Source organism: Bombus vosnesenskii, unplaced genomic scaffold (assembly GCF_011952255.1).
Source record: "Bombus vosnesenskii isolate JDL3184/JDL3185 unplaced genomic scaffold, Bvos_JDL3184-5_v1.1 scf7180000015120, whole genome shotgun sequence".
Lineage (NCBI taxonomy): Eukaryota > Metazoa > Arthropoda > Insecta > Hymenoptera > Apidae > Bombus > Bombus vosnesenskii.
In genome coordinates, this window is record NW_022883835.1 from 719 (window position 1) to 14,714 (window position 13,996).

The 13,996-nt window shown below is 44.9% G+C and overlaps 1 protein-coding gene and 1 long non-coding RNA gene across 2 annotated transcripts; one reads left to right on the top strand and one right to left on the bottom strand.

Annotated features, from left to right (window-relative positions):
• Positions 1-1,743: 1,743 nt before the first annotated feature.
• Positions 1,744-4,417, top strand: LOC117240976. The gene is made up of 2 exons (XR_004494848.1): positions 1,744-1,784; positions 3,647-4,417. It is a non-coding gene; the product is annotated as an uncharacterized LOC117240976 (long non-coding RNA).
• Positions 4,418-8,362: 3,945 nt separating this feature from the next.
• On the bottom strand, positions 8,363-11,508 carry LOC117240977. Its single transcript, XM_033506983.1, has 3 exons — positions 11,012-11,508; positions 10,088-10,933; positions 8,363-9,806 (listed from the first exon to the last, which is right to left on the bottom strand). Exons 1-3 carry the CDS (start codon positions 11,506-11,508, stop codon positions 8,363-8,365), a joined length of 2,787 nt encoding a protein of 928 aa, XP_033362874.1.
• Between the last annotated feature and the right edge of the window lie 2,488 nt (positions 11,509-13,996).

Sequence of the window (13,996 nt, forward strand, 5' to 3'; positions counted from 1 at the left end):
ATGATTATCGTGATTTTTGTATAAATATATTTTTTAAGATACTAATAATTAGGTACTTATAAATTAGCATTATCAATTATTTTGCATTTATAATTCCGCCTCTAGTATAAGTGTTAATTGAAAACTAACTTTATGTTTGAAAAAGTACTAGCAAAGTCGTTGAGTAACAAGCCACTGATGCTAACACAAATAGCATTGTCTTAATTAAATATTTCTAAATATTCATTTTTCATTTTGAACCTGTAGAAACAATTTATTATATATACTATTAGCTAAGTAATTGCATATTTAATTAAGTCGAAATATAAAACTTAGTTATTTTAATAATTTAAAAAATAAAAAACTGACAAACATTTCAATTTAATTTATGGTTGGAACAAAAGACAGTTATTTTTCATTAATGGAAATATTGCAATGCAGAGTACTTTCGAAAATACGCCGAGAGTATTCCTGATGGTGAAACGAGCGTTGCTTCATCGAACGCAGCTAAAGAAAACAACATCTATGCAGTTGGTGGTACGATGCCTGAAATAGAGGGCGATAGAGCAATACCCTGATGGTGAAACGAGCGTTGCTTCATCGAACGCAGCTAAAGAAAACAACATCTATGTAGTTGGTGGTACGATGCCTGAAATAGGGGCGATAAATTGTACAATACCTGTACCATTTGGGGTCCCGATGGAACTTTGATAGCAAAACACCGAAAGGTAAGTAATATATTCCTTTATGGCTTTGAATTTGAAAATATTGGGGTGAAGAAAGTGACTCTATCTAGGAATAATTTAGGAATATACATATGTACATACGTATACTATAACCAATTCTATAATTTACGGTTTATAAAATACGTTATGATACGGGAAACGCCCATTTTTGTTGTAATGTGTTTGTGTTGTATAAATTTTTCACATACTTAAAATATTATTATACTTATTTTTTCTCCTTTTTAAACATTATTAAATGATAAGATTTTTTAATAAAAGAAAGTGATAAAAACGCTGTCAGTTATTAAATAAAAAATAATTAAAGTTTAGGAGTTGGTAACTTTGATATTAAATTACAAAAGTTGCAGCAATAGAATTAGCGACTACATTTTTATGTTATTAGGTACATCTATTCGACATCGACATTCCTAATAAGATTACTTTTCGAGAGAGTGATTCACTCAGTCCTGGTAACTCCCTAACGACGTTCGATGTGAAGGGCTGCAAAATAGGTATTGGCATTTGCTATGATATTAGATTCGAGGAAATGGCACGCATTTATCGGAACAAAGGTACAGTAACTTAATCGATCAATACTTAACTAGCAAAAAATTAAGTATCTTTCTTAAATATATTCTATATAAAATTAATATAATCTGTAACTCTGTATAAAAAGAAGCTTAATTTAAAAAACCAGTATATTTGCTGAAAATGAAACAAATAAAAGAATTAAAAGCACAATAAGAGGACTGTCCTCGCATATTCAGAAATGATGGAATGTGAACCGTGCAACTACGAAGTTAATTGGTATTCGGTGGCTTCATATTTCCTGCTTCTCTGGGTTAGGTTGCCAAATGCTGATATATCCAGCGGCATTCAATATGACCACTGGACCACTGCACTGGTCATTACTTCAGCGTTCCAGAGCGAATGATAATCAATTATACGTTGCCTGCATATCACCGGCTCGTGTTCCTTAAGCAAGTTACGTCGCATGGGGACATACACAGTTGACCAATCCCTGGGGAAAGATTCTTTACGATTTGGAAACTCAAGAGAATATGGCAGTCACCGATATCGGTAATTTACAGCTTAAAATTAAAAGCGAGAGATCCATGATGTAATTAATTTTTAGTCTCGTTAATTTATCGATTTAGCCATCTTCCTCTGTATTTGTTGAATTTATTAGTAAGCATTACTTATTACTTCGTATGTTTCTTTTTTCTATCAGATCTAAAAGTTGTTGAGGAAGTAAGGGCTCAGATACCTACATTTTCTCAGAGACGTACAGATTTGTACGACACTGTCTGTAAGAAGGAGTAACTCTACACTAAAACAGAAAATGTTTTTTATAATATTTCTACTACGATATCCTTTTTTTGTGAATTATTACTAATTTCTTATCATTTGTACTAAATGAATGACTCAATTAAGAAAACCAAAACGTTATAAATAATAATCTGTATATCTTGTGTATCAACATGTAATTGGATATTATAATAATATAGGAATGCTATAATAATATAGGAGAATAATAATATAGAAAAAATACATGCTTTTAAACACCTTTAATATCGATCACATAAATTGTTATAATTCACAACGATTACGCATACATAAAAGACCCCTTGATAGTAAAATTTACGATCAAAAGGCAATTACGTATCGTTTAACAACATTTAATTTATAACACCTTTTAAACATTTAGACAGATTAACACATAACACTTCTTATATATAAGCATCAATTCGAAGTTATTAGCTTGGAGAAATTGGTCGATTAATACCTGTAGATTGTCTGTCTCGATGAAAGACTTAAAGAGAGCAAAAACATGATAATGCCGCTAATATAATATTCCTTCTTTCTTGTATCTGTCTGCCTCTCAGGTCGTTTTACTAATTACAATAAGTAATTTCGACTTCTTTGCGCTCTCTTTTAACGCATTCGAGACCGAAAGAAATTCATATCAGTCAGTAGGCAAGGGTATAATATACATATTTTATATATAACTTATGTAGTAATGTATATATCATGTTAATTTCATATTTTTTTCAATATGGAATTATTATATATTATAATTATAATTTATATATATATATTATATATTATATATATATTATTATATAGTTTATTATAATTATATATATATATATATATATATATATATATATATATATATATATATATATATATATATATATATATATATATATATATAACTGTACATAATACATTATAGAATAACATAGTATATAATTTTATATTTTAAAAATATGAGGCATACTATTTAAGATTGTCATCGATTTAAAATCAAAGTATGAAAAGGATACCCTGGAGAGAGTAAAACACAGAATCATTCTAACTAAACATTCAGATCGTACCGACACCTAGGTATCGTCTTACAATTAAATCTCGGTCTCGAATGGATTAAAATGAAATACATACTTGCAGCTTCAACATCTTCAATATCGAGGAGATTCAAACTTTACAAATAAAAGCGGCCTGTTCCCCTTTCCACGACAGACTCTCATACCATATCCGCTCTTATCCAGGCTTTTACTTGAAACCAGCAATACATTCATTTACAATTTAAATTTACCCGGATCATCCACTGAATCGTCAGCCCTTTATAAACATATAATGAACCCAGAACATGTGCCTGTGCCCCTGGTATCGATGTTCGGCTTGTGATGTTCGTACCGGAACCTTCGCACAATTTCAATTTGTTACGCGTGAACATCGATTCTTCCAAGGGTCACAGCTTTATGCGGCTAAATCCTTTAGAACGATTAAAATGATACTAATGATATGGTATTTTTTACAAAGATTTAACATATCCATCAAATAGGAAGTTTCGTGCTCTCCTATTTTATATTAATTATAAATTAATAAGTTTTATATATGTTATTTATAGATCTAATAAATTTTGTATTGGTTTACAGCAGGTGCTCCGGGTATAAACAGACGACAAACGAACAAATAGAAATTCAAACTATTGTCGTTGTTTAACTCGCATGGGACTATAAGCTCGAATTGGACTTAAACGTTACGATCGTCGAGAATAATTACTATATGTACCCTGTACGACGGGCAGAGAATCTTAAGTTATTAACGGCAATTCCTTTGTGCATAATTCAGGTTTATTAACAACCTGTAATGGATAATCATCGATGAACTCTTTTTGAATAAAGTTCACATTTATAAAGCAAACACTATAAAATACGACAGGACAATTGTAATCGATAAATAACATTTTATTAGGATATTATAAGAAGCTAAGATATCGAGGTACATTAAAATTGAGTCCGCTGCGACCCTCATGACATTTAAAATCCTACGCGTATATTGAGTAAAGTTGTTATATTAAATATAATCATATTAAATACAAGCTCGTCCGCTGGATTCCCAAATTATTTGGTTAAATACTTTGAATACGAGAATACCGAGTGTTAACAGTAGTAAATCCTCTATATGGTATGTTTACTTTGCTATCTTGAATAGGTAAATAACATTTCACTTTAACGCATTTAACCAATATTAACATTTAACATTTAACCAATATTATACGCATATGCACATAATGTTACTGTTACATATAATGATATATACGTAGATATACACGTTAATTAAATCCTCTATATGGTATTTTTATATCAGTATCGTAAACATTGTAAACCGGAAATCTTTTATTACACACGTACATATACAGTCAATATTATTGTTACATATAGTGATACATACGTTGATCCACACATTAATTAAATCCTCTATATAGTATTTTTACTTTGCTATCTTGAATAGATAAATAATCTCGAATATAGACATACAGGTACACTTACGTTGATATACACCTTTGTACATTTGTTTTGCCATTTTGTTTCGCCTTTCAGGAACGATATGTTTGGAAATGATATGATATTGAAAACAAATAGGCCATTAAACGAGAATGGATGGATTCAAACGGAATTAAGTGATCTCAATTCCACAGCTTTGGCGGCTGAACGTGTTTTCCTTTCGAACGGTTTGCTCGCGTCAAATGGTGCAAATTTCAACAAGTACCCACGTGTTTACTATTAAATTCATTTATTTCTTTTTTATTTATTTATTTATTATCTTTTTGGCTCGGTTATCTTCGACGCATTTTGCGTATTTCTTGAGCAATTTTTAAGGTATTATTTCCTATATTATTGAAGAAAGTAATGATTTTTAGATTACCAATAAAAGGTGGATTTAAATTTTATACAAATTGGCATACATTGGCAATTGGCATAATTTAAGGAAATTGGCATACTGAGATGACAAATTACTGACATTCCTTTAGTATGTTATGGAAAATTTGTAAAGGTTTAAAAATTGTTGGAACACTTTGCATGGAATATATATTCTATATAGAATACGAATTCTTTCTCTTTATAAAATAAGGCGTTTCAATTTGAATTCATTAAATGTTGTCTTAAATATTCAATTTGAAAATTCTTTGGAGAAAATCGAAGAAGATGTAGAACTATTTTTTAATCGATAAACGCTTCAAGAATTGAGAACCACTGACCTAGGGGAACTTGATTAATCGAGGGATACGAATAGTTCCATGATATTGCAGAAGCCATTTACTGCGTTCCCCTAATATGATTACATCGATAAAAGAGAGGTCACTACTTCTTCGCCATATTTCATACGTAAAAATAAAAATGTTATATCAAAGCAAAAAAAGGAGTCACTTTTTTTTTTTTTTGGACCAGATCGCCATGTCATTAAATCGAGCACAATAATTAAATTAGAAAATTGAGACACCGATTAACACGAAACAGCCACCGTCAACCGAATCTTATGGACGTCTTACAGATTAGAGCGTTTCATTTACTTGAAGCAAAACGAGGATTAACTCGTAGCAACTGAGCAGTAGCTCAGTGCCGAACATTTATCTTCGTTCTCGCCAGTACGGGGAGTACAAAAAGGCGATTTGCGAAGTCAAATTTGTGCATCAAATTGAGCGGCTTTTTCAAAAATCGAAATTCGAAATGTTGTTAAATACGACTTATTCGGAGACAATGAGGCGAAAATGATTATAAGATTCCATGAAAATATTATGTTAGATGAAAGCTGTTGGTGCCTATTAGTATGGTCCTTCTGTAGTATACACACGTATAATAGAATAATAATAATTTACTACGAGTAAAAGAAACATTTATACGTATCCATAGGGCTTTCGATTTATGAAAATTGAAAAGAAGATATATTCCATTTGGTCGTCGATTCTATTTAAATTCGTTAGTATTCGTTCCAGTCACGTCATTAATAAAACATTTTTATTGATAAGCTACCTAACAAAAAGACCTTTTTGTCACCCCAAATTGCTTCAAAAGGAAATCCCTTGTCAAACAAACCATGTTCCTTGTACGAAAATCTAAAAAGGATTTTCCAAGAAGATGTATTCAGTAAACCGTGGCTTGTGACTGGTGAGTTTGAAAAGAGTTGTTGAAAGTTAATATTCGACCAAGCTCTTGTGACATCAATCACATCTCAACCTACATCAGTGATAATACATCGACACCCGACCTTCGGACACTTTTGGACACATCACCACCTTATCATCATAGCATACACCAAGGCTGTGACGCACCTCCGTCCACATCAGAGATAGGATATGGACCCCCGACCTTCGGACACTTTTCTACATCATAACCTACACCTTTTTTTTTTTTTTCGTGGAGAAATCCTCACGGATACCCGCTAGCGGGTAGTGTCGGACTCTTACCGACTAAAACTCCACGGTGGCCTGTCCTGACGCCTGAGTCGAGATGCACCCGGGATCTCTCCCGAATTACTACCGGTTACCCCCGGGCGTCTATCTCTCCTTTCGTCGAAGGGAGGCGTCCTGCTCTTCTTGGACCGCTAGGGGGGACCACGCCCCCTAGCGCCTCGCTCCTGCTGCGTCATCCTGGGGACCCCGTCCCCTGACGCCTCTTCCTGGTTCTTCGCGCTTCTACGGTGGCCGCGGCGGCGCCGGTGGCGGCGTCGCGCCCCTGTGGCGCGTTGTGTTCCTCGGGTGCTGCGATGTCCTGGACGGATCGCGGGCTCGTTCCCGGTTTCTTTCTGCCCGCTCCTTCGCCAGCATGACCTGCTCGCAGTAAGTGCGGATGGCGGCGAACTCCTGGCGCCCTCTGAGCATGGCCGCGACGACCGCTTCGGGGGCTAAGCTCTCGCCGATTTCGAGTCGTAGGACGCGTCGTGGTTCCGCCCGCGCCGGACAGAACTCCAGCGTGTGTTGCGCCGTGTCCTCCTCTTCCTCGCAGTGGTGACAGATGGACGTCGCCTCTCGCCGAATCCTTAGCAGGTACTCGCCGAATACTCCGTGGCCGGTGAGCACCTGCGTCATCCTGAAGGTCAGCGGCGCTCCGCCTCGATCCCTCCAGGCCTCCCAGTTGGGAAGCACGGCGCGAACGGCCCGGTGCGGCCGCACGGCGTCCTCCTGGATCAGCTGCGAGCGCCATCGTTCCCATGTCTCCTTCCTCGCCTCCTCCCGGATGTTCGGGGCCGGCTGGCTGGCGGTCGATGGCGTCGGGCTCCTCTGGTGTTCGTATACGCGTTCGAGCGCCAGGACTTGCAGCTCGAACGGAGGGGACGCCGCCAGCACGGTCGCCGACGCGTACGACGTCGTCCTGTAGCTTCTCGCTATGCGGATGGCGGTCGTCCTCTGCAGCCTCCGCAGCAGTGTCAGGCTGCGGCGACTGGCCGTCAAGCTTCTGGCCCAGACGGGTGGCCCGTAGAGGACTCGGGACCGAACTACTCCCTCGTAGAGTCGGCGGACTCTCGATCCTGCTCCGCCGATGTTCGGTAGGAGGCCGCACAAGGCGTTGGCTGCGGCCGTCGCCTTCGGGACGAAGGTCCGCCTCTTCTCCGCCGATGTTCACCGACAGTCCGGGAGGAGATGTTCCTCTTCGTCGCTGGTCGAAGAACCACAGTGCCTCGCATTTGGTCGGCGACACCGTCAGGCCGAGCCTCCGAATGGCGCGTACCGCGCACGCCACGGCGTCCTCCGTGCGATTCGCCGTGTCGTGCCACCACCGTCCCCCGGCCAGGACCAGGGTATCGTCGGCGTAGCACACCATGCCTGCTCCCGGGGGCATCGGACATCGGAGGACGGAGTCGTAGGCCGTGATCCAGAGTATCGGTCCCAACACCGACCCCTGCGGAACGCCGCGCTCGATCCGTCTTCTTTCCTCCCCGTTCTTCCCGGCGTAGACGATGTATCTGTCGGTCAGGTACGCTCGGATGATCCCTACTAGGTACGCCGGGACCTTGAAGTGTCGCAGGGCTTCCACGATCCTGGCTCAGGGGATCGAGTTGAAGGCGTTGGTGACGTCGAGCGATGCCGCCACCGCCACCGCCACCCCTTCTCGGGAGACTTTGTCCTCGGCCATGGTCTTCAGCCTCTTCACCGCGTCCACGGTCGAGCGGCCGCGGCGGAATCCGTATTGGCTGTCGTGCCATCCGGGCGTCCTCTCGGTCATGTGGGCCTCCAGCCGGGCGGCGATGATCCTTTCGAGCATCTTGCCCACCTCGTCCAGCAGGCATATCGGCCTGTACGCGGACGGCGAGTCCGGCGGGCGGCCCTCTTTCTGCAGCAGGACCAGCCTGGCCGTCCGCCATGTCCGGGGCTAGGTGTCCTCCTCCAGGCATCTGGTGAACAGGTGTCGCAGGCGGGGAGCCATGGTGACGATCGACTCCACCCACGCTCTGCCAGGTATTCCGTCGGGGCCCGGCGCCACGTCGCGGGATGCCGTCCTCCTGGCTGCTTCGAAGAGTTCTTCGTCGGTCACTCGCAGTTCTTCGCTCCATCCCGTTGCGGTCGTCGTCGTCGCCGCCTCCTCGTCGTCGTCGACGGAGGGGGAGGGTGGCGCCGGTTGGCTCGCGTCCGTGTCTTCCGGCGGGAACAACGTCCCGATGACGTTGTCCAACAACGCCGGATCCATGTCCGAGGTCAGCGGGGGCGCCGAAGGTCGTAGCTTCTCCGTGACTATTTTGTAGGGCCGTCCCCACGGGTCGGATTCGACCTCCTCGATCAGTTCCGTCCAGCACCGAGCTTTCGCGGTCTTGATGTCCCGCTGAAGCGTGCGTCTCGCCTCTCTGTACTCCTCGCAGCAGCTGGAGATCTCTTCCTCGTCGCGCGTCAGTCTGCGACGACGGGCCCTTAGGAATCTTCTGCGGGCCCGAACGCAGTTCTCTCGCATCTCCGCGATCTCCGGAGTCCACCAGTACGTTCCCTGGTCGCGTCCACCCCCCGGGACGGAGCGTGGCATCGAGGCGTCGCACGCCGCGGTCATGTATCTTCGGAGCTCCTCCGCCTCCTCGTCGATGCTTCCCTGCTCGGTCGTCCGTCGGGCGTCCCAGCTCCAGGCGGACACGATCGTGGCCGCCCGTAGCATCTCCTTGTCCCTCTCCTTGAGACGCCATCGCGGTGGCGGGCGGCGACGGTTTTCTCCCGGTCGTCGTCGTCTCCCGGCGTCGTCTTCGGCCCCCAGGGCCACCTCCATCAGTATGTAGAGGTGATCGGACAGCGTTTCCACCCCCTCGGCCACTCTCCAGTCGTGAATTCGCCTGAGCAGCTCCGGGGTAGCCCACGTGATGTCCACTACCGAGGATCCTTTCCACGCCACGCAGGTGCTCGCCGAGCCCCTGTTCGCCAGCAGGAGCCCCAGACCCGCTGCCCAATCGGTGAGCATTCTTCCTCGGGAGTTGGTCCTGGGATTTCCCCATTGCGTCGAGTGGGCGTTGAAGTCCCCGAGGACGAGTACCTGGCGGGGGAGGCATCTTCCGATGCACTCGCCGACTCGATCCACGAAGTCCCCGTACGCGGCCAGGTCGATGTTCGGGGAGACGTATACCGCCACCACCGCTGCTCCCCGCCACTCGACCGCGACGAAGCCGCTGCCACGGTCCAGCAGGACGCCCGAGGCTGACGTCCACGTTATCCCCGCGGATCCGTCCAGGTCCCCGATCCAGTTGGGCGAGTCGGGAATGCGATGCGGTTCGGCCACCGCCGCCAGGGTGACCTCGTTCTCCCGGATGGTCTGGAGGAGCAGATCTTGCGCTCTTCTCGACCTACCGAGGTTGCATTGCAGCAGGCGCTTGAATTATGCGGTCACCTCCATGGCCTCCTCCCGGCCATCCGCCGCTGCTGGTTCGGCGGCGCTTCCTGGTGTCCCTTCCGCGGCTGCTGCTGCTGCTGGTTGGCGGATCGGTCTCTTCCTCTTGACTTTCGGGGGGGGGGGTGCATGCCTCTCCGCCCATCCTGTGATTCGCGGGCGCCCCGAGCGACTCGCACAGGGAGCATGGGAGCGGACGCGGGACAGTCTCTGGCGCGGTGTCCGCTCCCGCCGCACCTGTAGCACAGGTGTCCTCGGTCTTCGCCGGATACGCAGGTGGCGCGTACGTGCCCCAGTTCCAGGCACCTGAAGCACTGCAACGGCCGCTTCGGGATGGCCCTTATCCTCGCGGTTGACCAGCCCAGGGCTATCTTCTCCGCCTGGGCCAGCTTGCGGGCTCCTGCTGCCGGACACTTGATCCATGCCGACTCGAGGCCGCCTCTGGTGGCGCCGATCTCGCCCACCTGCACCTCCGCGCTGCCGCATCCTGCCGCTGAGACCAGTGCTCTTCGCAACTCCTCCTTCTTGACCGAGATGTCTATCCCGGTCACGCGTAGCTCCGCCATCCTGGTCGGTGTGGCGATTCTCACCGCCGTCGGGTCCAGCGTCTCGGCCAGACGCGTCGCCAGTAGCGTCGCCTTTCCCCTGTCCTTGTTTCCGGGGACTTGGATTATGATGGCACCCGTCATCGCCTTCTTCATCTCTAAGCGCTCCATGCCGAGCTCCGATAGCGGGATCCTCGTTCTGGCTGCTTCCAGGGCGTCGGCGTACGACATCCTCGCTCCCTCGTTCAACGTCAGGGTCACCGCGGATGTTCGCGGCGCGCGAGGGGGCGTTACCGCCTTGGGTGTCCGCGGTGGTCCTTTCTGCGTTGCGGGGGCGCTCGCTTTCGGTGCGCCTGTAGTCCTGCCGGGCTGGGGCTGCTGCCGTTGTGCTCGCGTTGGTGGTGGCGCGGTCGATCCTTTTCTCGCCGCCTCTCCTCCGACGGCGGCGGCTGCTGTCTTCGTCCCGTTCGTCTTCTTCCCCCTTCTCCTTCTTTTCTTCTTCGTCTCTGCCAGTTCCCATCCCCCGTCCTCCTGCTCCCTTGGGGGCGACGTCGTTTGGGCAGCGCGGGGATCGACGGAGCGGTCCTTGCTCGGTCGTGCTTCGGGGGTGTGTTACAATCGTGTGCCCCCGAATCGTTCCTCCACGGTCCTGAGAATGGAAGGTCCTAGTTCTCGGACTACTCTTTCCAGGGCGTCTAGACGCGTCCTGTCGTTTCCCCCTTCCCGCGGAGGACGGACGTATTCGGGCGTCGCGTCGGTGCATCGCGGGCACTCGTGGACGCGTGCAGCCAGTCTCCTCAGTTCCTGGCGGAGGGCTGCGTTCTCCTCTTCCAGCACGGACAGCCTCGTGTCGGTGTCTCGCGCTGGCCTCGTCCTCCTCGAGGATTCCGTGTTCCAGGCGGCGGTGATGTAGCTCGCCGCGTTCTTCAGGGATCTGATGTAGGTCCCCTTGAGGTTTGACGACGTCGTCGCGACGTGCATTATCTCGGACACGTGCATCGTCAGGCCCGCGCTGATGTCCGCTGGGGAGCTCGTCCTCATCTGCGCCTCCAACTCTTCGGACACCTCCGGGGTTGTTGCTGCTATTCTCCTCCTCTTACCCCTGGACGCCATCGAAGCCTGCGACGAGCGCGAGGCGATCGAGGCGACCGACTATCATAACCTACACCTAGCCCCTCAACATCCTAAAACCAAAACGTATATAAACCGAGACTTCACCCAGCTCGGGCAGTTCTTGTTCCTCTTCTAGTTGCTGTACTCATACAACCCCTATTCTCCGGTTCGGTGTTATTTTGTGTTTATAATAAAGTTTTATAAAGGAAAATAAGTAGTTGGGTTACGACTCAGCCTTCTTACTACCACCCAAGTACCAACTTTACGTGACATTTTGGCGATCCGTGCCAGGATCCATCAACTTCAAGAAAACGAAATTACGCATTTCGGCATACGTGCATCATTGAAGATTGAGGGATCAGCGGACCTCTGCAGATCAGCTCACTTTGCGTGAAAACGACTTCTACGGAAAGCGGACTACGGTCATCACCAAAATTGAAACTGGTCACGAAAAGAAGAATATTCAGGTAAAGAACTGGATTCTTTTAAATATTATCGTACTCGTCGCAATAGCTTCGCTAGTACAGACTCCAACAACAGTACAATAACCACTATGAGCAAAAAATCAGAAGACACATCTTCTGTTAGCCCTATGGCTACTGGTGTGGATCCAAGTATTCGGGCCATACTAGACGCTATGCAGAAGCAGAACGAAATCAAGTTAAGAAAACTGTTAAAGGAGACTATTAAAGCAGCGACTAGTCGGAGTTATCAGGGTAGTTTAGTTTCTAATAATTTGAACAAAAGCTTGGAGAAAACAGACGTTACTGTAGGAAATGAAGAAATGGTTTTGAAAGAATTTTCAAAAGAATTGCAGTCTAATGTAGAAAATTCTTATGAAAAGAAAGTATCAATTGACACCGTTTCACAGGATTATATTTTCATTAAAACAGACCTGATGTTTGATGTCAATAGCTCAACAGAATACCAGAAAGAGTCTGTGAAACGAAGGAAAGAAGATATTCGTCACAAGATACTCAAAATTTACAAGAATGGTTTGACAAAAAAAGTAAAAGTTTAGGAGAAGCAGAAAAAGATCATAACAAGAAGGATAATATTTCAATGAGAAATATTTTGGACGGCGATACAAATAAAGAAAACCAAATTGAAACGAAGGAATTAGAAGCAGTTAGTAAATCAACTGCTGAAAATGATACAAAATCAATAGACAACGTTGAACAAAATATATCATTAGAATCCATACAAAAAGCAAGAGATAATGCTTACAATAATGAACATTTGCTTATAGAAGAAGACCAAATGATGACAGCGAAAAATACGTGTGACACTACAGAATCAAAAACTTCAGCAGATCTTATGTCGAGAAATTTAGATGCTAATACACAAGAGAAGTCTTTAGAGAATAAAGATGACAAGAATCCATCTCCATCTATGTTAGATAGTAGTAAATGGAGCAGTCGTTATAATGTTGCTGCAAAGCCTGCTACTTCGCCAAAATTTGAAGAAATTGTTTATAATCAAACCAGACAATCAAACACAAATAAAATTTTGCGAAGCGCTTTTAAAGCGCTTTTAAATAATTAATAAACAAAAGGCATCGGAAAATGTAGAAAATAAATTTGCCAAAGAAGAAAAAAGAGGTGTTAAACAAAAATCAATTTCAGATAGTGAAAACGAAACAACTGATACTCGTCAACGAAGGGAAGTTCTTTTAACGAACACAACTAGTGACAGCGATAGGTATAAATCTGTAGAAAATGATAATGCAGTAACGGGTGTAATAGCAACTGATGAAGCGAAACAAACATAGAGGCAGACCTAGGAGATCGGATAAAGTCGAAGTTAAAGAAGATGAAAATACAAGTGTAAATTCCGTAACCGCGAGGAGAGACGTCAACGAGGGTCGTAAATCCCCGTTACGATTATAACAATCGACACAACGAATTGATCGATCCCCTGATTTCCGTTGAGATAATAGGGGTGATTGAGTTTGTATAACACTGTGATTCACTGAATTATAAATTATATATTTCCAACACTTAGATTACACTGACGTAGAGAAATAAATAGTTAACAACTTGTCGCACGAAGATGTGATAGATATGTACGCTAGAGCAGGGCTCTTATAATGGAAATTAATGTATTAATGGACTCAGCACTATAATATATTTAGGAGAGAAGATGTATGTTCGACAACACCGAGAACCGACAAAAGATTTTCGTGAAGTATGCGACTCTCGCGCTATGTATAGACTGCCGCGTTAGGCGTTAGTTTTTAGACTGACTGTCGCTCTTTTTCTAATACAGAAGAAAAGTTCGGTGTGGGTGTGCCCCTGTGCCTAAAGAACGCGGATTCGTTGTTCCCACTTTCGTTAGGAAAAGTGAGGGTAACGAACCGCGGTGTCGATTGGTTATGACCTGCACTACTGCTCGAAGGGATGAGTAGGAAGTCTCCTACCATCGTGGTGGATAGATGACTGTGTGCGTGAGGAAAACCTAGCTTGTTTTATTAGAGGGCTATTCGGAT